Source organism: Rhamphochromis sp. 'chilingali' (genome assembly GCF_963969265.1).
Source record: "Rhamphochromis sp. 'chilingali' genome assembly, chromosome: 10".
NCBI lineage: Eukaryota > Metazoa > Chordata > Actinopteri > Cichliformes > Cichlidae > Rhamphochromis > Rhamphochromis sp. 'chilingali'.
In genome coordinates, this window is record NC_137937.1 from 39,140,465 (window position 1) to 39,167,917 (window position 27,453).

The 27,453-nt window shown below is 45.6% G+C and overlaps 2 protein-coding genes across 3 annotated transcripts in view; both read right to left on the reverse strand.

Annotated features, from left to right (window-relative positions):
- The window catches only part of c5 (complement component 5), a 40,670-nt gene extending 31,342 nt beyond the window's left edge, over nt 1–9,328 (reverse strand). The window contains exons 1-11 of one of the 2 annotated variants that reach the window (XM_080894283.1): nt 9,276–9,328; nt 9,006–9,109; nt 6,274–6,469; nt 6,037–6,190; nt 2,519–2,589; nt 2,340–2,437; nt 2,182–2,264; nt 2,008–2,098; nt 1,812–1,920; nt 806–938; nt 610–725 (exon numbers count right to left, since the gene is read on the reverse strand). In XM_080894283.1, the coding sequence (XP_080750409.1) occupies nt 610–725; nt 806–938; nt 1,812–1,920; nt 2,008–2,098; nt 2,182–2,264; nt 2,340–2,437; nt 2,519–2,589; nt 6,037–6,190; nt 6,274–6,469; nt 9,006–9,073 (1,119 nt within the window). In that variant the 5' untranslated portion in view covers nt 9,074–9,109; nt 9,276–9,328. Of the gene's footprint in view, nt 1–609; nt 726–805; nt 939–1,811; nt 1,921–2,007; nt 2,099–2,181; nt 2,265–2,339; nt 2,438–2,518; nt 2,590–6,036; nt 6,191–6,273; nt 6,470–9,005; nt 9,135–9,275 lie in introns of those variants that run through there. The other variant, XR_013973095.1, reaches the window with a different exon arrangement.
- A 4,097-nt stretch (nt 9,329–13,425) lies between these two features.
- LOC308404296 (PR domain zinc finger protein 12-like) lies at nt 13,426–27,387 on the reverse strand. Its single transcript, XM_080894288.1, has 7 exons — nt 27,161–27,387; nt 21,761–22,067; nt 20,542–20,607; nt 20,302–20,426; nt 18,686–18,841; nt 17,724–17,838; nt 13,426–16,213 (listed from the first exon to the last, which is right to left on the reverse strand). The coding sequence occupies exons 1-7, from the start codon at nt 27,191–27,193 to the stop codon at nt 15,735–15,737; spliced, it is 1,281 nt and encodes a 426-aa protein (XP_080750414.1). The 5' UTR covers nt 27,194–27,387; the 3' UTR covers nt 13,426–15,734.
- Between the last annotated feature and the right edge of the window lie 66 nt (nt 27,388–27,453).

The window sequence follows — 27,453 nt, forward strand, 5'->3', positions numbered from 1 at the left end:
CTGGGCAGCCTGCTGTGGTCATCGGTCTCTGACCCACAGTTTGGAATTATTGGATTCTTGTGTTTTTTTGTGTTATAACACTGCCCTCTGTGTCCTTTCATATATTGTTTAGTCTGTTCTGCGAGTTTCCTATCAATGTTTTTAGTTTTTAGTTGGGTCATTTTCTAACTAGCATTTTCAGAAACTATTTGAGCTTTGGTGAAAAATGATTTTGACGCTGTGGTGCTAATACCTGTTCTCTGAGGTTGGTCCACAGCCTGGGACACTATGGACACTCACAAATGGAAGATAACGTCAGCACAGCAAAGAAGAAGAGGATTCAGAAAAAAGTAAGCACAATCAGACTTCCTGGTTCTGAAAACCCTGAAGATATGCCGCTGTGAAACGACTGCAGCTATCACTAATACTGCTCCCGCTCCCATTGGCTATAATGGGAAAGTATTTGTGGGATGTGAAGTGCTTCTATAGCACAGCGATTGTATTCGTGCGAGAACCACGACATGAAACCTGGTCTGAACACGGCATCGCACAATCCCTCAAAAAGGCTTCAAACTGAGCGACGGTTGCCTGAACCACACGTTACACATAAAGAGCTTCTGTGACACACACCTGGATGTTATAAGGCAGTCCAGGTTTGAGGAAGGGGGGCGTGGACACCAGGCTCAGGCTGTAAGGTGATTTGACAAACTTCACTGCAGCAAACTCGGTCTCCTGAGTAATACCACCTGAGAGACAAAATCCGCCCCACAAATTAAATATTTAAGTATTTCAAAGAATCGGGCTAAGAGCAGTGATCCATGCTCACCTGTGCTCTCTTCCACCAGTACAGCTATGTACAGGTACTTCCCCAGCAGGCTGTTGAGGTCTTTTGGTCCATTGTATTCAGACAGAACCTTCTGCATATTAACATTCACATGCACGTCACCTGCTGAGGACAACTGAAAGAGACACACACAGACACTGCTGTCAAAGAAACACAACAGATATGAGTTACATGATGAGAGTCACCTGGAGGAGGATCGTCAATAACCTAACACCACTAGAATAATGTCAGCTTCTCTTTAGGCAGGTAACACCCTAAAAATACGCCCAAAGTTAGAAGCACTGACCTCATCAACTGTCAGTGGGATTGCTGTAAGAGGTTCATAGATAATTTGCAGATGCAGCAAACACAGTGTTTCTGCAGTCTTGGTGCCAAAGTTCAAATCAACATTCTGAAATGTGAGCTGGTTCTTAAAAAACACCAGCACTGTGAAGCAGCTGGACAAAGAGCCTGACTATCCCCCAAAGTCCAGTCAAAGATTTGATTGAAGACTGCTTAAACCAGGAGGACAAACTGATTCACTCTGCGATCTTTTTAAGAGACCACATCGAGCATTCCCACCTCCACACGGAGCTGAAGTTCAGTACCTGTTTGGAGACCTGTAAGATTTGTGACAACCTCTGGCATTCAGATCAAGTGAGTAGTGTACGAGGTGAATACCATGGCAGGTCTCGCACACACCACACAGGTCTGAGCTAAAATGGACCGTCTGCGACTTCAAAACATCTGTTTTGGTTATTAGTAAACTTGCCTGATAAAATAAATCCATAACAGTCTAAATATTGAAAAAACAACTATAAAAGTTACAAAAAGTCAAAGTAATACATCAGTCATCCTGAAAAAGCTGAACATTTGGATACCTGGATGGTTTCTGTAGCATAAAACAGCTGGAGCACGAGTGAAATGGTTCAAATAACAATACTGTCAACATTAATCAGCATTAATAATAATAATAACAAGTGTCCTTGTGTTTGTTCATGTCTCTTACACTTTCTCTGATGATAGAGTTTGGGATGATAACTGGAGGACTTTTCCCACTAACATAGCCGTAGCGCAGAAACACGTCACCATCAGCCACCGGAGCGCCGTGGAGATACCTGGGACAGGTAAAAATACCACTCGTGTGTAACTGACAGCTTTAAATTATTTGAAAGTCTATAAACAGTGCAGAAATGTTTATTCACCTGGCTGAAACCTTGAAGTTGAAACTGGTGAATAAATTGTGACTGATGTAATTTGCTTCTGGTTCCACTTGGATGGAGAAACTGGGAAGAACTGATGCAGGGTGAAAGCCATTAATAACGCGTGTTTTACCCTCGATCAGCACCAGCAGTTTGCTTCATGATATTATAATGTACCGTATTCTCTAACTTCAAAGTCGGTGGTTGCTGTTGTGGTGAAATCATTGGAGTAAGAAGCTTCAATGGACCAAATGCCCAACCTGGAATCACAGACACGACCTTAGATACACGACCACGCAGCTGTGTGTCGCTTGTTTTACACTCTTATTTCTTACTTTGGGTTGACGGGGATCTTAAAGGGGTTTTGCAGAGATGGGATTCCATTGTTCACATCGACCATCTCCACAATGTCCACTGTTGTATGGTCCGGGTCCTGGCGGGAGGGAGAGGGTAAGATATTATGGAACCCATCACTGCACCCACCTGCTACTACACAGGACAACTTCCCGCTTACCTTAAATGTCAGGTAGACGCTGCGATTAGCCGGTCTCAGCTCCTGGTTCAAGGAGAACGCCCTCACTTTGACTGGGAACAGAAGCACAGCTGTATGAGTGACAAGGGTGATGGTGTAACGGAGAACCTGAAAGAGGATCGTCTGAATTTTTAGGTTAATGAGAACCATCCGACTACAGAAACCATGACAAAGACAGCCTGAAAGATGAACTCCAGCTCTGAGCTGATGGAGACCTTAACAGGAACCCTTGGCAAGGACTGGCTGAGGAGATCTACCAAACTCTATGAAGGCATATGAACCTGTTGATCAAAGACACCACACACCAATGCTTCTCATGGAAACTGAGGACACGTGTTAGAGCAGAGAGGAGACAGAACGGACTGACTTAGAGAGCGAGGGGGCGGAGTCTCCAGTGGACTTCCAGGTATACGAACCCTCTCCCACATGCAGGTAGCTGTACTGTTACCTTCTTTGATCATGTCCACAAGTCTCAAAAGGCTGATTCTGTCCATCTGGTTCTGTTCGGTGGGAGAAATGTTTCATCATCATCAGGTGACTCCTTCAGTCTCAGCTGACTGCAGGTTTCAACCTTATAAACAGCACATTTGCACTGACTGACACTAGCAGCACTGAATGAACGATGGGCTGTGAGGTCAGTTTATGACCATGTACCATTCACAGAGAGTTGGGGAATGGCTGCAATCACAGCATTGTAAGATGGTGACAGATGTACCCTTAGGCTCCCTCCTCCATTCAGAGATGGTCTTTCCCTTTTCACGTAAATGACCTCCTTGACTCCGCCCTCAAACCAGCGTTCCTCCCTGTCCAGGATGTGTACATCCCCCATCCTTGAACAGCCCGTTCTCACTCCCGAGGCGTAACATGCCGATGTTTTGTCACGTCCCGCGGCGTTCCTGAGGAACGCGAAAGGAGACCTTCGGCGTTCTTATGGTACACAGCGGGTTATGGCTGAAATCCAGTGCAATGATGCTCCCGCGGTAATAGACGTTCCAGCCCTGTATTCCAGCCCTAAACCTAACCTTATTCCTGACCTTAACCGGGACTTTAATGATGTTAAGTAGCGTGTTTCTAAGCGATGTGAAAAAAAAAGAGCGAACGTGTAGATTGAGTCCAGACGGTACTCCATCCATCCATCCATTCGCTTTCCGCTTGTCCTTTTCAGGGTCGCGGGGGCGCTGGAGCCTATCCCAGCTGTCATAGGGCGAGAGGCGGGGTACACCCTGGACAGGTCGCCAGTCTGTCGCAGGGCCAACACACAGGGACAGACAACCATTCACACTCACATTCACACCTAGTGACAATTTGGATTATCCAATTAACCTATCCCCACAAGCTGCATGACGGTGGGAGGAAGTCGGAGTACCCGGAGGGAACCCACGCGAACACGGGGAGAACATGAGAACTCAGACGGTTCTCATATTTCCTCATTTTTCCGAGGTCGTCATTTAGGAACGTAGTGTGTAGCCGAAAACGTAATATGTTGACGATTTGTCACCTAGCGTAAAATGTTATGCTTTGGGAGTGAGAACGTGTTGCCTTGAAAGAGTGTCCACTGGCCTGTAGGTGTAAACAGACTGCAGAGTCCTGGCCTGACGAGGTGGCTCTTCTGTGTAGCCAGAGCTTGTTTGGTTTCCCCGATGTATAAATCCTGCCAATCCTCCTGCACTTAACAGCGTGCACCATGTTACTCTGTTTGTGTTGGGGACCCGATCCTTGGGGTGGACCAGTTTTTGGCGCAGCGTGTTTTGAGGTTTAAAAGCCACAGAGACCCGGTGTTTAGAAAAAATGCGTCTCAGCTGCTCCGATACTCCTGACACGTACGGGATCACTACAGGTTTTGCTTAGGCAGCGGTTGTCCTTCTCTCCTGGATCGGCTGGAGCCAACAGCACACAGACTCAGGAGGGAGCAGCCCCCCGACCAGTGGCCCAACTGGATCTCCAGTTATATGACCTCTTTTACACATTGGACATTGAACTGTAATTTGCTATGATACAGGTACATTGATACAGTGGTTAACATGCAGCTGGAATTCAGATTGAAGTTATTTATCTGTTCTCTTAAACAGACATCTCCAAATCAGCAGCTGATGGTTCCAGTCCAGCTATGCCTGAAGCTCCCAAAGGACATTTTAGAAACATCAGCTTAGATGGTACGCCCCTCCATCATAAAAACATTTAACTGATGTATCTGTGTCTTTGTATTCCTGATGATACAGACAATGAGCTCATAATGCTGCTGATCACACACAGCAGTAACACAGTTGTCTGTAAAATCTGATTCTTTCTTCTTTAATCTGCACGCATGAGGAAAAAAGTTCAACTCACTGAGTAATATTTGATCTTTTCCACCTGATTCATTATTATCAGGAAGTCCTAAAAACTCCCCGAAAAGCCTTCAGCTGATCCAAAATGCTGCAGCAAGAGTCCTGACAGGGACTAGAAAGAGAGAGCAGATTTCTCCTGTTTGGCTTCCTGTTAAATCCAGAATTCAAAATCCTGCTCCTCACATACAAGGTCTTAAATAATCAGGCCCCATCTTATCTTAATGACCTTGTAGTACCATATCACCCTATTAGAGCACTTCGCTCTCGCTCTGCAGGCCTACTTGTTGTTCCTAGAGTATTTAAAAGTAGAATGGGAGGCAGAGCCTTCAGTTTTCAGGCCCCTCTTCTGTGGAACCAGCTTCCAGTTTGGATTCAGGAGACAGACACTATCTCTACTTTCAAGATTAGGCTTCAAACTTTCCTTTTTGCTAAAGCATATAGTTAGGGCTGGACCAGGTGACCCTGAATCCTCCCTTAGTTATGCTGCAATAGGTGTAGGCTGCCGGGGATTCCCATGATGCACTGGGTGTTTCTACCTCACTCACTATGTGTTAACAGACCTCTCTGCACTGAATCATATCTGTTATTAACCTCTGTCTCTCTTCCACAGCATGTCTTTATCCTGTCTTCCTTCTCTCACCCCAACCGGTCGCAGCAGATGGCCCCGCCCCTCCAGGTGAAGTTTTTCCTTCCCACTGTCGCCAAAGTGCTTGCTCAAAGGGGGTCATATGATTGTTGGGTTTTTCTCTGTATGTATTATTGTAGGGTCTACCTTACAATATAAAGCACCTTGACACTGTTGTTGGGATTTGGAGCTGTATAATTTGTGATTTGTGGTCCAGTTCTGAAGCTCTCGTGCCCATCGTTGGTACTGTCAGCTGAACACGGGTCAGCGCGGGTAACGTGATTGGTCCGTGACTATGCGTCCCTTATGCAACAAACTGCATGCTCTGTGTACTGTGGCACCTTTCTATCAGAACCACCATGAACTTCTTCTGCAGTTTGAGCTCCAGCAGCCTCAACAGGCCACACCCTCTATCCTCTGACCCCCAAACCAGTCTGTCTTTATGACTACAAGACAACCACCTGACTAGCTGAGTGTAAAGATGGGTTATAAAACACAAGATTAATGAGGAGAAGGCTGGAGTCTGAACTGGGACAAACTTCTCTCACCGCTCTGACGCGGCGTGTACAGCGGTTTGTCGGTTTGGATGAACAGGAAGCCATTGGTGCGACTGATGGGCACAGACTGGTGCTGATTGATCACGTCTGACTGCACATGGAGAATCACATGATTTGCACTCTTGTCCAGCTGGTTTGGGTACAGCTGTAAAAAGGAAGTGACATCATAAGTATTTCAGATGCCTTCAGTTAAACTGCAGGTGTTAGCCTGTTAGCATCTTTTCTCACCCGGACTTTGGCGTCAGCCTGGTGGTTATTTTGTGCATTGAGGGTCACGACCTCCCGAGCCAGAACCCGGTGATTCGGAGCCATTGACGTCTTCAGGAACAGGTAGACGTTGACTTCACCTGTAAAACCAAACAGCTGCACCACCACGGTCTCCACGGCGTCCAGGCGGAGCGATAGAGGTGCCGTTATCAGATACCTGAGAGAGGAGACGTTTTAAAGTGATGCATATTTAGGTTGTTATCAGTTTGTCACGTTCGTCTAGAGCGGCTTATGCTGTTGATACTTGCACATATCATCAGCACATACAGTCTGTGAACGTTTGTCCAGACTCGTATCAAATTTAAATTTAAGGAATTACATTTTCAAAAAGCATATTTATGCTCAATGAATATTCTGCTGTTATTCCAATGAGTCAGAAACAACTCAAAGCTAGCGCTCCATGGTCTAAGTAGCTTGGAAAGAAGAGCATCTGGACTTCTGTAAGTTGCTTGAAGACGTTTCACCTCTCATCCAAGAAGCTTCTTCAGTTCTAGGGTCAAATGGCGGAGAGTCCCCCCAAAGAGGGACAAAGGACCCCCTGATGATCCTCCACCTAATCACACGAGCCAAGGTGTGAAAACGGGTGTGGGTCACAATCAACCAGGGTTTCGGGTGAGCTCATTGTGAAACCTAGCCCCACCCTGTCATGTGACTAACTGAGGTCAGATGGCCCTGGATGTGGGTGTTAAGGTGTCTGGATTATAGGCAGACAGTTGGGGTCATAAGCCCCGCCTCTGTTCAAAGATGGCCGTTCAAAGTGGACAAAGATGCTTCTTTCACTCCTCTTTCAAACCATCTGTCTTCTCTTTAGAAGACTGAGACCTCCATAATCACTCCTTGGCTCGTGCGATTATGTAGAGAGGATAGTCTAATCTGGGACTCTCCACCATTTAACCTTATACCTGAAGAAGCTTCTCAGATGAAGCGTCGTCAAGCAGCTTAAAGAAGTCCAGACCCTTTTCTTTCCAAGCTCCTTGGACTACGATGACCTGGATGACTGAGAACCTTCACAGACTCACACTCCATGCAAGCTACGAGCTGTTTCCCCCACACACATCCTCACAAGTCCAATGCTCTCAATCTCCAGGAAGTACCCAAAGAGTTCAAAGGTGTCTTTAAAGGGTGAAACAAACCTTTAGTAGTTTTTTCCACCTTCTTATTTCGGGGTCTTTAAAGTCAACTGGATGTAATTTTGGTTTATTTCAGGCTGCTGGAAACTCAGAACTCGGTGTGAAGATTTCAGTTTATCACATAGTGCCAACTCACAACAACGTTATCTTGCAGCTCTTTTTATCGAAAGACTACATGTTAGGTTTTGTATTGTTGATTGTCATTTATGCTTAGAAATATTTAACCATATATGCTTAGAGGTGTATAATCAATTGTGTAGTGATAGTCTGCAAACTTTGTGTGCATTAGAGAGCACTCTGGGAGCACGAGAGAGGTCGTACCTTGTCTTATTGTTTTATGGTAGGATTAACGTAGCTACGTCTGTTCTAGTCTAAGTGCTTTAAATGCTGGACTTCCTCACCGTGTTATCTAGGGTGAACCATCTAGGGTGAGGGGGAGGCTACCCTCTTCCTGACCAAGGATGTTTGCGTTTGTGCTTTTATGTTATAGGACCCTTTGATCAGCAGTAACACACACACACACACACACACACACACACACACACACACACACACACACACACACACACACACACACACACACACACACGGTACTCTTTGTTTGTATGTAGACATCATATGTTAATGAACCTATGCATATTCATGTAGCCTCAATAAAACAACAGTGTTACGGGAGAACGAACGAGAGCAACTGGGGTCAAGCGAAGGAACGGCGTCTGTCCGGTTCTCTCCCGTGCACGAGAAACATGAAGAACTTTGCCTACTTCGTGTCTTGCTTGCGGTGTAATTATATTGCCTTCAACGTTCCAGCGAATAGGTTCAAGCTACAAACCTATCACTACAAACTTTGTTGCAGCTGCAAATTTAAAATGCTGGTTGCAAAAACAGCCCCGACTGCTCTGTACCTGTACTGGAACCTGCTGAAGCCTTGGTAAACATGACCGTTGAGCAAGGGAGCGTTTGGGTTGGTTAACGCTCTCCTGGAGGTGTGTGACTCACCCGGTCAAATGTGATTGGTCAACAAAAGCTTCTTGCACAAAAACCTTGTCCCTGTCTATAGAGGTTATTGATTCTGTGGTTCTTAACCTCTTAACACCCACAGGTTTCCACCGACCTGTTTGGAATAGGATCACATTTATATGGAATTTTCACCTGTTTGGCGTGCCGGAAAGCTGGAAGGTCAAAATGGATCTATGAGATTTGGTTGAGAGGTAAAATCTTCTAGTTTGAAAAGCTGGGCATGTTTAGCATGTGGGGAAATTCAACCTAACCTTAACCCTCACTTATCCACTGGTGACCTGATGGACGGTAAACAGGACTAACGAGGACCACGCTGACTCTCTGCTGTTTGACACGGCCGGCCTGATTGAGGAAATGCAGGACGCTACAAGCTTCTTTGTGCTTGGGCATCAAATAAGTTGTTCTGACCCTTTGTTTCTTCTGCACACCCTGCAGCTGAACATGAACACAGCTGTTTAAGCCCAAAACAGCTGCGGCAGTAAATGGGAGGCTGCAGGGTAATAAAACATTCATTAACAAGTAATAAAGTTCAAACAGACTTACGAGCTGGACTGAGCCTCCGACCTCCAGCAGAGAAGCCACACACACGCGAGGAGGACACACACCTTCATCCTGAAGGTAAGAAGCACACTGAGCTCTGCAGAGAACTGAGTGACACAGCTGGATTTGATTAGTTATTCATTTACTCGGCTATTGGCAAACGGCTGGGGGTCCTCAGTGAAACACAACCGAGGTGGAAGCTCCTGTTTGTTTGTATGCAGAGCTGAGTGTGTAACAAAGGTGAGTTTACTCAGCAGGGGTTTTGGGTCTTACCTAACACTGTTGACTCTCAGGTTATCAGAACGCAGGCAGTCACCTGTCTGCTGCCGGCCGGGCTCCTCGCGACGCCAGAAAACACGATCAAAGGTCAACACTAAAGCATTTTGGAGAATTTTAATAAAACAGACCAACTGAGTGAGGTGTTGTTAGCGCCCACTAGAGGGCGCGGTGACCACAACAAGAGCAAACAACGTCTGAAGGCTGAGACTGCTGTGAGACCAGATCTGGGTTTTCTGGTGGTTCTGCTCTTACTGGGCTGCAGACCTCCGAGGCCTTTCTGTCTCTGAGGAGCATCTGCACCACCAGGTGTTGCACCACCTGGGAATTGGGGCCATCAGAATCCATCTAAACCCGGAGAAACTGCAACCCTTGATGAACATCTTCTACAGTCCTACGTTTTGTACCTGGTTTGGGTTGCGGGTCCCTCACAGACTGTCGCTGTCCCGGGTTTGTGTTTGCGTGGAAGTGTTAGTTATTTCTGTTAGTTATTTGTGTATTGTTTCTCTGCTCGGCTCGTATCTGTCTCTCCCTCAGCTCAGTCATGTCTGGGCCTCTGTCTCATGTGCACTGAGATTGTCACGGTTCTGGGTCATGTTGACCCAGCTTTCTGTTTTTCATCCTTTGGTGTTTTTCTAGATTATGATTTATGATTTGATTTATCAGTGATACTGTTTTGATTATGATTATTATTTAGTAGACTTTGGTCAGTGTCGAGTCTGTCTCTCTCTGTCTAGTCCGTGTCTTAGTAAAGTGTGTTTTGTTTCCTGTTTTACTTTGAAGGTTCTTGTTCCTGTCTGATGTCAGTGTTCCGGCTTTGCTCTCCCTGTCTCGTTAGGTCTTATTTCTCCCAGCTGTGTTCCCCTTCTGTCTCTAATTCCTTGATGACTCCCTCAGTGTATTTAAGCCCAGTGTGTCTTTGTGTCAGTGTCGCGTCGTTAACGTCTGTTCACCCGCACTTGCTGTGTGTTCATGATTTCCAGTCCTCCTGCATCTCAGTTTAGAGTTTTGTTTGCTTTTGTGAGTTTTGTAAAGCTGCATTTTCAGTTGAACCCTCGTTTCCTAAGAGTCCTGCATTTTGGGTCCACCACTCCTGCCTGCCTGCCACACAGCCGACCATGACAGAGATCAGTTTGCTTCCATTATGTTTGTTTGCTCCAGCCGGGCTACGGTTAGGCTGCATTTGGGTCCTCGCTCCACACATCACTAAACACTAGTGATGGGCAGATGAAGCCCCATGAAGCACTGAAGCTTTTCATCCAATTGGTTCACCCCAACGCGAAGCTTCATGAAGCTTCATTTGCTCTAGCAGGACACCTACTGGATGTAAAAATAATAGCTGGCATGAATTTGAAGAGTGTGGCATTTTGCACACAGCCTGTAAATGTCAACAACAAAAGGAGTGTGTAAAACATCTATATTGTAGTGATGCAGTATACTGTGTATATTTATACTGGCAGTATGGGAAATGATTATTTGGAAATGCTTAAAATGGAAATGATCATTTACTGTGAGGTGAGGTGTGGTTGGGGTGTGGACAGTAGTTGTGCTTTTGTAACGTTGAGGTATGGACAGCTACACACTGAGGCTTTGAGCCTCAGTCCTGCCTGTTCACATTTTATTCTGTAAAAACTAAATTTTCACTGCTTTTATGACCTTTTTAGTGGGGAGAACATAGCTAGGATTTAATGGTTTAACAAATCTTTTGAATCCTTTGTCCTCCACAATGCTAAATGGCTGTGAGTCCTCAATCACCATGCTAACCAGGTCTTCATCTATTTGAGATTGTTCTCCTGAGGAAAGACAATAAAGATAAAGCACAAATATAAATATCACATACGTAACTTATAACAGTTGTATAATATTGTTATATCATTTAGTAACATTACTGCATGCTATATTATCATTGCATTTGATGGCTCACCTGGTCTTGCTCCACAATCGGTGTTCCTCTTATTCTCATGCAAAGCTCTGTAGTGCCTAAGCATGGATGAGGTGTTGTTGTTATATCCCAGCTCCCTGGCACATAGAAAACACTTCACCTTGTACAAAAGTCAAGACAGCTCAACATAAATTGTATTGCACCATCAGTATCATGAAAATACATCTTCTGTAGAAATTTACATACCTTGTTGGGAGGAATAAGATCAAAATGTTCCCACACAGGGGAGGACATCCTCCTCTTCTTAGCTGGCTCCATTCTCTCCTGACTTTCTCTCCTCACTCTCATAAACCTCCAAACGGTCTCCAAACTCTCACTAACCGCAACTCTCCATCAAACACCCACATTTTTGAATGAAGTCTGAGGGGTTTATATCGCTGTCATATCTCGCGGCAAAGTTCGAACCACTTCATGAACCAGTCACGTGGTACAGCCGGGCAGCGAGGCTTCGGACGTCATCATTTTCAGCTCCTCCCATAAATGAAGCAAGCCTCGATACGCGCTTCGCGGAAACACCCCCTCCATTACTCGACACACGCTCCGAAGCCTCGATACAGAACGTCCCATCACTACTAAACACAGTGATGTGTTTAGTCACCTCACAGCGCACTGTTGTCAGTGCTACTGGTTTCAGTCAGTGTCCTGTTTATAAGGTTGGAGGCCTACACTCAGCTGAGACTGAAGTAGACTTGATGTCTTGAGACCACTTTTACGTGGTCTCCGTCTTGTCTCCGTCTTGTCTCGGTCTCGCCGTCTCAGATCGACATAGTGGTCGGGAGATCTGGAGTCAACAGTTTCCATGACACACACCGTAACGTTCGATGATGTGTCATTTCAAAAGCATCAGCTCTAAGAGCCGTGCTTACAGAGCGCTTTGTAGTGAATCAGACTCGACTCCCACTGAGCGAGAGCCGCTCCTCACTTAATTTCCTTTGGCTGCTCAGCTCTCACACAGGGGCTCAGCTATGCTCCAATCCCTCCATATTGTGGCCAATCACATGCGAGGATATAGGATAATATCATTGTGTGAAAAACAGAGAGGGTGAGAGTCACGTGGAGCGTGCGTCTGTCCTCTCAGTGAGTGAGAGACAGCGGTGAGGAGGGCTGTGCATCGCAAAAACACATAATATGCCCGACACCCGTAAACGAAGCAGCATCTGGCTGCAGCTTAAAGACTTTTTGGTCTCGGTCTTGACGACAAGTCTAGATTGAAGAAGTCACCTGATGATGATGAAACGTTTCTCCCACTGAAACATCCAGATGAACACAGACACGTCCTGACTCCAGTACATGCCCACCAGCTAAACTATGCTGCACAGGGAACTGGTCCTTCCTCTGACTCCTCCTATCCCAGCATCTCCCTGTGTCGCACCAACACTAAGCGTCCTTCACAAACATCTGTTAGTCCCCCGTGACAGTCGTCTCCACCCACTCCACCCTGTCTGCACTGTCATCTTCACCTCTACACAACAGCAGTTTCATTAAAGACAACAAAAAAATTAAAAATCTCTAGCAGTGAAAAGAGGAAATAATCAAAAACCATCGGTGTCACTGACCACTTTGTAATTGTCAGTAAACAAACTTCATGCAGTGTTTGACCTTTTCCTTGTTAAAGCAGCCCAGCCAGTCTCCAACCTTCCCTTCATCGCAAACGTTCTTCAAAGAGCTGCAGCTCAGGAGGTCAATCGGGTCATCTACTTATTGGACGTTGGTGGTTCGATCTGGCTGCTCCAATCTTGGGCAAGACACTAAATTCCCAGTTGATGCCATTGTGTGCGTGTGTGCATGCGTATGTGTGTGTGTGTGTGCGTGTACGCGTGTGTGTGTGTGCATGCGTGTACGTGTGTGTGTGTGTGTGTGTGTGCATGCGTATGTGTGTGTGTGCATGCGTGTACGTGTGTGTGTGTGTGTGCATGCGTGTACGTGTGTGTGTGTGTGTGTGTGTGTATGCGTGTACGTGTGTGTGTGTGTGTGTGCATGCGTATGTGTGTGTGTGTGCATGCGTGTACGTGTGTGTGTGTGTGTGTGTGCATGCGTATGTGTGTGTGTGTGTGTGTGCATGCGTGTGTGTGCATGCGTGTACATGTGCGTGTATGTGTGTGCATGCGTGTGTGTGTGTGCGTGTATGTGTGTGTGTGCGTGTATGTGTGTGTGTGTGTGTATGTGTGTGTGTGTATGTGTGTGTGTGCGTGTATGTGTGTGTGTGTGTATGTGTGTGTGTGTATGTGTGTGTGTGCATGCGTGTATGTGTGTGTGTGTGTATGTGTGTGTGTGTATGTGTGTGTGTGCATGCGTGTGTGTGTGTCACCAAGTGCTTCCTCACTGGAGCTTGTCAGATTCTTGGGTTTTCTCTGTATTATTGCAGGGTCTTTACCTTTACCTTAGCTTACAGTTGTCCTGAGGCGACTGCTGGGTGAAGATGAGATACAGTAACACTTTATTAAGAGTATATAGGCTCAAATACAGTGTCCCTTTTAGAAGTCAACATACTTCATTACCAATACATGTGCCATATATGACCTTCTACATATACATATACAGAGATAAAGTGACAATAGAATTATGTTCTGGGCATATCTCATGTTTATATTCACATTCTTATCTTTGACGATGCTAATTTACACAGCAGGAAATAAGGCCTGACAGCTAGTTGTCAGTTAACAGGCTCAGTCAGTTATTAGTGTCTCTTGTCATCATTCTGAGCATCATATACACAAATCAGGCCTCAGGGTAAAAAGTGGGGAAGAGAAAAAATTACAGTTCTCTTTTTTTCTATCAAACATATCTGTTAGCCCATTTAGGCCTGCTAATTAGTTAGCATCACAGCTAAAACATTATCAGCATTAATAATGAAAAAACAGTAAAACATGCTAAATTTCAGACTCTACTTACTCTAATAAGTGGTGAACCTCTTCAGAGGGATTTAATGACTTTTTAGCAGACTGATTTGTTGGTCAGTGATGTGTTTGTAGCTAACATGTTAGCATGCAGCTAACGCTGCACCAAATATCAAAACACAACTTCCTTCTTCAGTGGTGAGCATGAGATAAAATACATGAATGTATTCATTAGCCTGCTAATTTGCCTTAGCAGGCTAATACATTTGTATGAAACTATCTGTAACTACCACGCTTTGTTAGGCTAGCAGGTACCATTTAAGCTTAAAGTGTTTAAAACTAAAACTTTTAGAGTGAAAGTAAAATAATGCTCTACATTTAAAATTTTCATTTGAGCTTTTTTAAATTAAATACATAACGTGTAAGCTAAAGTGCTAGCGTGGTGGCTAATGCTGCATAACAAGGCTAAAGTGTCAATAAAGTTGCTCTGATAATAGATGAATGTAGTCACAAATAGTTATTTTATAATTAACTCAACAAACTAACACATTACTACTGAATTAGTATTCAGGCACAGCATGCAGTCCTGTGAAAAACTGAGTCCACCCCACGCTTCAGCGGTAAGTAAAACCAGCATTCATTCATGCACAGCTCTCTGAGGTCTGGACTTTGACTGGACCGCTGCAGCAGCTTCATTCTTTTTTTTTTCCAGCCGTTCTGCTGCAGGTTTCCTGCTGTGCTTGTAATCAATGTCCGGTTTGGTCCAAGCTTTAGCTGTGAGACAGACGGCCTCACATGTGAATACTTTGGCATACAGAGGAGTTCATGGTTCATTCAGCGAGCCACCGTGCTGACAGTTGGTACGAGGTGTTGGTGGGGTTTGGCAACCTAAACTGAGAAGAGGCTTTCACTAGTAACCCTTCCATCCAAACAAAGGGTGGACTTAGGATTTCACAGACTGTGTTGTTGTTCATCAGATTTAAATCATTTTGAAACCAGTTAAGCAGCTGATATGTCCTGTACTTTCTTTTCACTATGACCACACCTGGACAAACTGACCAGGTGGGCTGTCTACCAGAAACTCAGTGTTGTCCTCTGAAGAAGTCTGAGTGTTGAAAGACTTGGCGACTTTAGCATCTTCTTCTTGTTTTCACACATACATGACATCCTTTAACACAGAAGCTGGAGCATGCAGACCAAAGCACGGCACACGTAAGCTCACAGACACAGATTCAAACATACATGAAGGACCGAACACGACTGGTCATGCAACAGGAGCCTGCATCTTTTGTTTCAGCTTGTCCTCACGAAGCAGCGCATTCAGAACAAACTGTACCAGTGTGTGGGGTACGGGGGGCGGAGGGTCATATGTCGGCTAAAACTCGTTTCCATGCACGTAACAGCGCCCCCCTCACAGGAAGTGCCCTGGGTTGGGTGATGGAGCTGTTTGGAGGAGGACGTTTGTTTGTTGCCAGAGGTGAGTTTAATGACGAAGCTTTGCTTTTTCTTATTGTTGCTGTTTCTGCAGAAGACGATGGCGCCCTCTAGTGGTTGGTTGGAAACATCTCTCTGTGATTGGTTGATGAGACGTGAGCAGGTTCCTGTCTTATTTCCAGCCTGAAACGTGTCCATGTGCGCGTCAGTTATTTCAGCTCGTCTCCTCTCGCTGTCGCCCCATCACAGCACCATGGTGGGTATGTGGTGAACCAGCGACGCTGGGTGAGGCACGGCGGTCAGCTGGGGAGGGTGAGGAGGAGGCGGCGAGTGCGTCGAGTGCACCCCACCTCCGCCTCCGCCTCCAACCACCAGTACACCTCCTCCTGGGGCGGCGCTGTCCCCCGTGGGGCGGTGCCTGGCGCTCTTCTGGTGCGCCCGCAAACCAGCCAGCTGCGAGTACGCGGACTGGCAGACGTGGCACTTGTAAGGGCGCTCTCCGGTGTGCAGCCGGACGTGGTTCCTCAGCGTGGATGACTGGCTGAAGCGACGGTTGCAGAAGCGGCAGACGAACGGCTTGTCCAGAGTGTGGATGCGCATGTGGGAGCGAAGGTTGCTGCGAGAGTTGAAGCCGCGGTGGCAGATAACACATCGCATGCGCCCAAGACTGGTGGAAGAAGTGGAGGTCGTGGAGGTGGAGCCTTCACAGGTGTGGAAATCATCTGCAGAGAAGAAGAAGAGCTTCAGACTGAACTCTGAGACCACCCTCTCACCTGTGGAGAGGAACCTTTCAATTCAACTTTATTTATACAGCACCAAATCACAACAACAATCGCCTCACAGAGTGTTTCCTTCCCACTGTCACTGTCAAGCTTCTGCCCCAACAGCACCTCTCTGAAACTTGGCTGCTTCTTCTTCTTCTTCTTCTTCTTCTTATTATTATTATTATTATTATTATCTTATTATTATTATTATTATCTTATTATTATTATTATCTTATTATCTTATTATTATTATTATTATTATTATTATTATTATTATTATTATTTTATTATTATATTATTATTATTATTATTATTATTATATTATTATTATTATTATTATATTATTATTATTATTATTATTATTATCTTATTATTATTATTATTATTATTATCTTATTATTATTATTATTATTATATATATGGCAGCACGGTGGCACGGTGGTTAGCACTGTTGCCTCACAGCAAGAAGGTCCTGAGTTCAATTCCACCATCAGGCCGGGGTCTTTCTGTGTGGAGTTTGCATGTTCTCCCCGTGTTTGCGTGGGTTCTCTCCGGGTACTCCGGCTTCCTCCCACCGTCCAAAGACATGCAGCTTGTGGGGATAGGTTAATTGGATAATACAAATTGCCACTAGGAGTGAATGTGCGAGTGAATGTGAGTGCGAATGGTTGTCTGTCCCTGTGTGTTGGCCCTGTGACAGACTGGCGACCTGTCCAGGGTGTACCCTGCCTCTCGCACTATGACAGCTGGGATAGGCTCCGCGACCCTGAAAAGGATAAGCGGAAGCGAATGGATGGATGGATGGATATTATTATTATTATTATAACATTAAATATGTATGGAACTATATATATGTTATTTATTTTTCCTATAATAATGATTATTAGTTCTATGAATAGCAATCCAACAATAATATATTTGAACATATATGCATTAAATTTTTAATTTGTCATTTTATTATATTATTATTATTACTACAAATTTTAAATGTGTACACTTTTATACTAATGTGTACTTTAACTGCAATATTACAATGATATACTTATATTATCCATTATAACACACACACACACACACACACACACACACACACACACACACACACACACACACACTTTTAATAAAACCAAATATAAAATATACATTTACTTTTTAAATAGTTATTATTCCAGACTGATTAAAGATAAATTAAATATACATTATTTTTCACACACATTCATAATATTATTAATTTTTATTTTCCAAAATAATATTTTATATCTGAAAGAACTTCATGTGTAATAATACTAATAATAGTAACAGTGTGATGGATTAAAGCCCTTTCGATGACTCCAACACAGATTTAATAAAATATCAATGAAACAATGTTTTTGCTGCTGTTTTCAGGGTTCTTGCAGCGCTGCTGGATGTTTGGCTAACTGAGTAGATTTATGAATGACCTCACTGATCAATAATCAATAATGATTACCGCTCTTGGTCTTCTTGCTCTGTTCGTCCTCTCCTCCAGGAATTCCAGGGATTCCCAGGAATGTGTTGTGAGAGTTTCCGTACCAGACGAGCAGCTCCTGGTCGGGAGGGATGGTCTGAGGAGGGAAGAGAAAAGAGGAAGAGCAATAAATACTTGAATCAGCGTTTACTTTATCATAGCAACATTACTGCGTTTCATTATCACAGTATTATTGTTTTATTGTAAATATTTGATTCTTTCTTTCAAACTTGTCATAAATTCTGAAACATTTTCAGAATTTATGTTTTTCTTTTCTTCAGTTCAAATCTGTTTAAATTTCAGCTGCATGTCGTTAACCTTCGAGCATTGAGTGGAGGGTTACGCTCAGACACCTGGAGGAGCCGGTCGAAGAACGGCGCCTGAAATCAGGCCGAGCTTCATCGCTCAAGGATTTATTTTAGAGAACAGGTGACGGCAGCGCGCTGAAGCTTCCCATGTTTCCTTCACATGGATCTGGAGTCTTCTCAGGCTGATCTGAGATCAGCTTTTCCAAACATGATGAAGCGACGTGGAATAACCACACCCTCCTCTGCTCCACTGCTCTTTTGGCTGTTTTGGTTGTTTCTGTAGTTGCTGTGCTGCTTCAGTGACCTTTGTGTGCACGTTTATGGTGTAAGTTAAGAGGCGTGTAGAGTCTGTAGAGGTGTGCAGTGATGTTGGGTTTATTCACTGAAACATGGTCGCCTTCCTTTATTTATTCCTTTGTTGTTCCAGCAGGCGGTTTGATAAAAGCAACGATAAATACTTCTGAGCAGACATGAGGAGGAAAAGATCCCTGAACCACCAAGAACCTCAGCCTCCAAACCACCAACATCTCTCCGTGAACGCAGGTGTACATGTACCTGGGTCACATGATGTCACCCTGCAGGTGGAAGCAGGTGCGATGATACCTGAGGAGCTGGAACATGACGAGTTTCACTAACCTCCACCGCCTTGTAGAAGATGCTGCTGCCGATCTGGACCACCTCGAGGTTCTGCTCCTGCTCGTTCCTCGCACACTTGATGTACGTCATCCAGCTCCTCTGGTCCTCCTGACTCGCATCGATAAAATACCTGACTGTGCCGTCCTCATTAAACACCTGAGGAGGGAGGCAGGAAGAAGAAAGTAAACACCATTTCCAGCTAAAGTCATTAGTTTAGTGTTCTCACTAGGGGGTTATTTCAAAGACCTCATACACAGATAATAACTAAGCTTTTTGACATGCTAACCAGTGGAACTGCATATGAGGATCAGTTAACAGTTAGTTATCATCCTGCTAATCTGTTGGTTCAGTTATTTTAATAGCAAGCTAAGAATCAGCATATAAGTTTGTAAGTTAGATTAGCCATGTAACTTGTTGCAAGTAGTTGGATAGTTAACAGTTAACCATGTTGTTGATAAACCAATTAGCTGGCTAGGTAGCAATTGACTTGTTAGTTAGGTGTGAGCTAGCTAATATGCTAAAATCAAGTCACTAAACTTCTTAACCAGCAAACTTTAAGTAAATACTGAGGTTTGTCTGTAAAGGTCCAGCCAGCAGCTAGTTAACACTGGAAATAAGCTGAAAGACTCGATGGTTAGCATTGAGTTAGCCTTCAGGTATTTGTTTAGCAAGTATGTTTGCATTTAGCCAGCCACTTGCTCGCTGTGAGTTTTATAAGTTAGCGGGGAGCTCGTTACTAGTAGGTGACTAATTAAGTAGAGTGTTAAAATTGAGTGAGTTAGTCTGACAGCTGGTAGAAAGTCGGCAGACTTCTTATAGCTTAAAGGGAGCAAAGACACGGCCCCAGAATTAAGCCTTGGGGAACTCCATGGGGGCAACGCTGAACCTAAAACCTTCCTCTGACAAAGACAAGGGTTTTTGTTTTTAATGATTTATTTATTTATTTTTAGGGAACACAAACAGCTGCTTTCCAGTAGAGGATAAGAAGGGTTATTTTATTAAGTCAGTTTATTAAGTTGCAGATGCCAACAGACTTAATAAACTAATCCGTAAGGCCAGCAATGTTGTGGGGATGGAGCTGGACTCCCTCAAGGTGGTGTCGGAGAGGCGGATGCTGTCCAAGATAAAGACAATGTTGGATAACGCCTCCCACCCACTCCATGACATGTTGGTCAGTCACAGGAGCTCGTTCAGTGAGAGACTGAGATTACCCATGATGCACCACTGAACGACACAGGAAATCATTCCTGCCTGTGGCCATCTCCCTGTACAACGCATCCACTTAACACACTGTTTGCTGCTACAGCTACACATGTTTCTTTTCCAACTATTTATTTATGAGTGACTTATGTATGTATGTATGTATATATATGTATATATTGTACTATTCTTAGTTAGCGTATTGTCTGTCTTGTCTTAATGTTGGTTTAAAATGGAGCACTGTAACAAAAAATAATTTCCCCCAGGGATCAATAAAGTATTCTGATTCTGATTCTGATTCTGATTTTTCATTATGAAACACACAAAGCTGCTCTAGAAAAAAAATCCAAGGAAAAAGAAAGACACCAAAACATGAGAGCTGGGACAGAGCAGTCTGAACGTGAACGTCGCCTCACCTCCCACATCAGGTTGTTGTTCTTGTACAGGTCGATGTGTTCAGGTGACACCAGGCGTCCGGTGAACGGACCCATCTCTGTCCCCGCTTTGATCCAGGTTTTGGAGAAAATGCCCAGACCTTCTCCTGGGACCACAGAAAACAGTAAAGAGAGGGCGTAAGAAGAACACGGCACCGGTGATCTGCGGCTGGTCTTTAAAGAGAGACCAGCAAACCCACAGAGGTTTACAGGTGAGCTTACCTGGGACTGAGCTCTGAGCGATGATCACCTCACTGGGTAAAACCAGGCTGGACAGCTTCTGCACCTCTGGACACAAACACAGCGCGCAGATTTTCATGTCAACATGTGTCACTCCTGCTTCTACAATTGGAATTCAAAAATGAAAATAGAAATGACAGCGCTGCTTCGAACTTTTTAAACGCATTTTAAACTGCGTCGGAAACGCTCGGAGCGCATTTTTCTGCCGGTTTATGGATGAAAAAGTCCCCGAAAGATGAATACCTGATGGAAGCAGCAGGAAATGTTCCCGAGAACACGTCTACAATCAGGAAAACCCCCCTGGACATTATACGGGAGAGCTGAAGGAGCGCGCGGGGAGAGAAAAGCGGGAGTAAAGGCGTGAAGATGAAAGCTGAGGCCGCCGCGGGAAAACGCGACACGTCCGTCGGAGAGTTGACCCGGAGCATCCACCCGAAGCCCGGTCGCTCCTCCTAAATTGTCCCCAACGAACTTCACCCAGAACGGAAACGAATTTCACAATAAAATCACATTAAAATAAAAAAGAAGTGAGCGCGCGACAGCGAGAAACGGGCCGCGGCTCGCGCTTTGAAAGAGAGATCACGGACGTGATTACCGATCAGGAGCCAATCAGTCAGCAGCTGTTTGTTCATTAACAAACCATCCAAAGAATGTGATCAAATCTGATCAGTTATTGATGAGGATAATTAGCAACAAACAAACAAGAATCAATATTTTAAATTCATATTTAAACAGTTTAACAGATTTATTTTAAATACGAGTTTAAAGGTTAAATTAAATCTTTTTTCTGTTTCATTAAAGATTTTTATCTTTTTCGTTTTAGGCTCCAAAATTAAAATTTATGCGACACTTGTGTAAATATTTACAAATATTTGCAAATATTTGTAAATATAGAGAATAAATAAAACGAGTAAAAAAAAACAGAAGAAATGAGATCAATTATTATTATTATTATTATTATTATTATTGTCGTTGTTATTAATAATAGTATTATAGTAGGATAAGTAAAATAATATTTTGTGTGTTTGTTTGTTTTTTGTGTTGTGTGATGTGTGGACATACTGCAAATCAATTTGCCATTGGAGACAATAAAGTTACCACTGACATTATTATCATCATTATTATTATTATCATCATTATTATTATTATGCTTGTTGTTATCTGGTGTCTCCGTTTCTGAGCTGTACGGTTGGTCACTGACCTCCGGAGAAGGACTGCGCGAGCACCTCGGCGGTGAACGCGGTCTTGGGGCTCGCGCTCGGGGCGGTGCGGTCCTCGTGCTGCAGGTGATGCTGGTGCGGGTGGTGCTGCTGCTCGCCCAGCACGTGCCTCCAGCGCCCGTACAGGAAGCTGTGCAGGATGTCCGAGGTGATGATGTCCGCGAGGGACAGCGGAGGCTTGAAGCCCGGCTTCAGGCCCAGAGAGGAGCCGGGCAGCACGGAGCCCATGGCGGCGAGAGCCGAGGGGAGAGCCGAGGTCAGAGCCGGGGTCAGGGAGAAATCCTCCCGCTGAACAAATAAAAAAAAAAAAAAAAAAACACAGTCAAAAACTCCTGTTTTACACCGACCGAGGAGCGAGGAGGAGACAGGAGCAGAGGAGCAGCTTGCGTGTCTCAGTCAGAGGTGAAGTTAAAATCCTGAGAGGAGCAGGAGCAAAGCGGGCGCGGGCCGTGTGGGGGGGTCTTTATATGGAGCTCCATCACCTCCTCCTCCTCTAACAGAGGGAGGGGGGAATCCTGCACGCGCTGTTATTGGCTCCGTTTACAGCTCGGCTCGTGACACCGACACCCCACCGGGAGGAGCGGAGCCGGGCCGGTACTGGACCGAGGCCCCGCGGAGGTCCAAGCCCTCTTAGGGCAGGACCTCATAGGGCAGGTGTTCACGCATGCGCAGGTCAGCTTCCTGGCGCGTGTTTCAGAGCTCACCTGCTCCTGCCTGAAGGCAGGGTTGGTAGTTTGATTTCAGCCCGCAGGTCAGGCTCATGGGCAGCTGATCAAACAAACAGCGATCAAACAGCTGATCGTTAAAAACAAAAACAGGAAACATTTCAGTTTACAACTACGTCACAAAACTGGGCGGAGACTAAAAGCGATAACAAAAATCAAATCCATCGATCAAATATGAGAAAAATGATCCTAACATCAGACTGAGACCCGCCCACAGCTCAGAAACTGTAACTGATGATAAACCGATGACTGATACATTGTTATCATTTTAATCAAGCTGACACAACAAATGCAGATGAATGTAAAATGTGTCATTTGTGTGTTTGAAATTCAATCTAACACAGATTTCTTCTGTTTAACAGGTTTGAAAATGAAGCGCAGGAATGTGTGTGTGTGTGTGTGTGTGTGTGTGTGTGTGTGTGTGTGTGTGTGTGTGTGTGTGTGTTTGGGGGGCTGAGTGACAGAGCAGAAAAACCGATTAGAGGACAACAGCTGCTTTCTTCATCACCTCCTCCTCATCCTCCCGCTGTCTCTCAACAGGATTATGATTCTCTCGCTCACTCTGATCTGTATTTATGAGCTTTTAAACATTTATTGTCCAAACACACACACACACACACACACACACACACACACACACACACACACACACACACAGCGTCATGAAGTGAGTGTGTGTGTGTGTGTGTTTGTGTGTACCTGTCTAGCTATCTTTGTGAGGACCGAAATCTGCATTCTACGCGCACGCACGCACGCACCCCCGCGCGCGCACACACACACCGGTCTCACAAGTTTGAAGCCTTTTTGAGGCTCCAAATGTGGTTTTAGTGTCAGGGTTACCGTTAGGCTATGGTCAGGTTTAGGGTCAGGCGTTCATCTGTAATGGTTAGCGAAAGCATTATGTCAATGAAGGTCCTCACTGGGATAGCTGAACGGGCTTGTGTGTGTGTGTGTGTGTGTGTGTGTGTGTGTGTGTGTGTGTGTGTGTGTGTGTGTGTGTGTGTGTGTGTGTGATCTTAATATTTGTGCTTATTTGAATGTAAATATAAAATCCGACATCAATCTGCTCCGGGACTCCTCGGTGACTCCTCCGGCGGCCTCGGCCCCGGGTCTCTCCCGCCGCGCGTTCCCGGAGCAGAGCAGGGTTTTGCTGACGGGGACGCGCATGTATTGAAGCGGACACGCTTTAATGAGCTTCTCCGACAAAAAGGCCCGTGAGCGTGCCCGGTGTCCTCGCGCCTTTATCCCGCTCTTCACGGCCAATCAGGATCCACTTTAGGCGGGAAGTCAGGGGCGGGGGGGGGGCGGCAGGTGACTGGCACGCGTGAAGACAAGAGGGGGAGGCGGGGAGGAGGTGAAAGGAGAGGTGAGGAAGAGGTGGTGGGAACGCGCACAAATGGCGCACTGATATTGTTCCGCTAACATGATTAAGCAGCGCTGCGGCCTCATTAGTATTCATGCGGCGCGCAGACGGAGCCGCAAATAATCCGCGTTTAAAAGCGCTTTAACGAGCTCAGCTGCGCGAGACACCCCCCCACCCCCCCGCTCCGAGCCTCATCACCACCACCACCATCATCATCCTCCTCTGCTGTCAGAGGTCAGTCGTGATCGTCTTTCTGACCTGTTAGATTCAGTTTTCAGTTTTTTGGAGACAAACCTGAGCCCTGCTCCGTGAGACTGTAAATAAAAGATGGCGTTAAACGTGATCTTCTGAGGCTGTTGTCTCCGCCCTCCTCTCACCAACGACCACACGGAACCACCCCAATCGCAGGTCGATCCGAGTCCGGCTCAACGTATCGGCATGTTTCAGCTGCTCAGGTTCAGGTTCTGGTTCGTTGTAAGTTGGAAAGTGTAACTTGAGCGCTGTCAGGTGTGTTCGGGTTGTAATAGAGTACATGTTCTGCACACTTATGTTTCTAAGACGAACCGATGCTTAGAAATGTTTCTGCTCCGCGTGGTCATGTGACCCGGGGTGCTGAGGCGGAGCATCTGCTCGGTCCTTATTTCTTCATCGTTTTCGAGGTTTCAAGACAAACATCTCGCTTCACGCTCCTTCAACATGGTTTCAGGCAGAGGTCAAAGTTCAGCAGGGCGCTGCGAGCACAATTCAAACATGAGTCTGACTGAGGTTCAGTGTAGCGCAGAACAACGCCGAGTGCTGCGGACACGCTGTGGAACAACCAGGTGAGCATCTCTATGACCTCGCTCACATCAGGTGCACATCTGGTCTGCAGCTGCTCAGTAACAGAGGACGATGACGTCGCTCACTGTGTATCCAGTCTGAGACATCACTCATATGTATGTTCTCATTATTATTATTTTATGTTATCATCACTCAAGTTACAGTTTAACTTTGGTGCCAACGACAGTAAGTGTCAGTCTGCCGTCCAGCTGTTTGGGCTGGTGTGTGTGCGCGGAGGGGTGGGGGGTACAGACATGGAGGTACGTGTTAAAGACGAGTCACGCTTCCTTCGGAAGGATGTTCACCTGCTCACATCAAAGCTTTCTCCTCATTTCAAACTCAAAAGATGAAGCAGCAACTGCGGGAGCGTCCACAAACTTGTGGTCTGGCCTGTCCTCCGGAGCAAACAAAGCCTGGATGATGAACGAGGCGTCACGCTGCTCTGTAACCTTGGCTCTTTGCCTCGTGAAGGGTTAATGTTCATTGTAATGTTCTGTCATATCAGCGGGACAAACATCGACCGCAGGACTGAGACCGCACGAGTGCAGGCTTTTAGAGCAGCGCATTAATGAACACTGAGTCACGCGTCCACATACTTCTGCCCCCTGCAGCGAGGCTGGCAGACAGATTATTGGCCTGCTGGTCTCCGAGCTTCGGGGAAAAGGTTTGGACTGGATCCAGATCACCATTACTTTAATGTTTAATCAGGCCTGCCACAGACTCAGGGTTCATCTGTACTTACCGAGCTGCTTCCTGTACTTTACGACCGCCAACACTCTCCTCCGCACCGCAGCACACACTCACGCCGGTCCAGCTGTCTCTGTGAGGACCCGCGGCAATATAATGCAATATGGGGACTGTGGCGCTGACCCTGAACTGGATTCTACTGTGAGCGCGAAACATGTTCAAATACTGGCCCCTGTGCAGGTGTCTGAGGATGGCACACTAAAACGTTCCATAAAGTCATCAGACGATAAGGAAACGTCCTATTTCTTTGATAAGTTACCAAAAGAATTGATAGCTGCCAGTTTCATACTGAATAATTACTGAAGTGCTGCACTCAGTGACTGCAGGGTCCCCTGAGGACGCTAATGACACCACAGTCCCCACACAGGCACATATACGAGTACACCTACACTGGCAGTAATAACAGAGCTCTCACTTTTTCCCTTCATCTTCATCACTTTAAACATTTGTCACTCTGTTCAGCGCAGTGGGAACAAACGCCTGTCGGTCAGCTTCAGGTTTACAAAAATAACGCCGTCTCGTCACGCTCATCGTGAAACAGATGCCATCTCTGAAACTTGTTGCTCCTGCAGGAGGCCGTGTTGGGGCGGGGCTTTTAACTCTGCTCAGGTGCCCGGCGCCTCGAGCTGCAGACCTGATGGATCACTGTTATTGATCCCCGGGGATCTGCAGGCATGTGATTACAGTAATGCCCTAATGATGGATGACATCAGGCCGTCACTCAGACCATCTGTCTGCGCTCCGGGAACATGAATAAATGATAACTCCCACTTTTCATGTGAGAAGAGCTGCTATGTATTTGTGAGGACCGACTCCACACCAGCTAATGAAAATTCAGAATCTAACAGACGAACAGAAAAATGTCTGAAGTCTGAGCTGCAGCTTTGACCCAAGATGTCCCAGCTTTCCTCAGATGGCTTCAGGAATCCTCCCGGGTCTTCACAAACATCCGGCTGAAAACTTTAAATGTTGCAGGTTCTGGAGGTCCGCCTCTGTGGCAAACATGTTTTAACTGGAAGTTTGAAATCCATCTGAAAGATTTGGATTGGTTGGCTGAGGCACAGACTGCAGAGGGAGCGCTTTATATTCCCTGAACTGGCTCCACAACAGTTCTCACTTTCAAATGTGAAGACTTGGGGCAATTCGGATCGGATGATTCCAGCACAGCAACGAGTGTTAAGGTCAGTAAGAGTAAACCTTAAATCAGTTTCCTGATAGCAGAAACATCGATGCCACGTTTGGCAGTTATGGCTCAGATATGGCAAACTCAGCCTAGTGTGGGTCAAAGGAAGCTGTTTCTATGGAAACGATGAGCTTGGTTGTGTTGATGCACGCTCAGTCATCCAGGTAAGGAAAGCTTGATTCTGTTCTTCTGGATGTTGTCAGTGAGAGAAACGTTTCCTCATCATCAGGTAACTCCTTCAGTCTCAGCTGACTGCAGGGTTCAACCTTATGAACAGGACATTGTGCTGGAGGTCAGTTTATCATCATTAATATGCAAATTCTTATGTCCACTGATCAATGTCCATGAGAAGCATTCACACAGAGCTGTGAGGCGGCTGCAGCATTGTTCATCAGTGCTGCATGTGTCAGCCATTGTGCAGATGTCCTGTTTATAAGGTTGAACCCTGCAGTCAGCCAACACTGAAGAAAACGTCCAGATGAACAGAATCAAGTTTTTTGGATGGTTTGCTGCTTGTTTACAGGCTGCTGTGGGAACCGCTCACCAAGGCTCTCTCAGCACTGCTGTTTGAGAACATCTGGGCAGGACTTGTCCGGAGCAGCGGCCGTCCACGCAGTCCACCACGCAGCTCTGAGACCGCAGCTCGTTCACGTTGACCCCATCTGAAGAGGCTGAACCTAAAATAACACCAAGCACAAACTGACGGGCGGTTTCTGTTTCAGACCTGCTCCAGAACTACAGCACTGGGTTTGCATCAGAAGTGTCAGAACTCATTAAAGGGAAGCAGCGGGTTTATGTAGAGATGGAAGACTTCATGAGAGGACATGAACAGGTTTG

Bases quoted from the DNA above. Each gene is read 5' to 3' on its own strand.
- LOC308404296 (XM_080894288.1), bottom strand. From the start codon at position 27,193: ATGTTCTCAAACAGCAGTGCTGAGAGAGCCTTG. The intron at 20,608-21,760 runs GTCAGTGACCAA...GTTTGTGTCCAG, and splicing joins CGCGCAGTCCTTCTCCGGAG to AGGTGCAGAAGCTGTCCAGC. The intron at 20,427-20,541 runs GTAAGCTCACCT...CTGTGGTCCCAG, and splicing joins CGCTCAGAGCTCAGTCCCAG to GAGAAGGTCTGGGCATTTTC.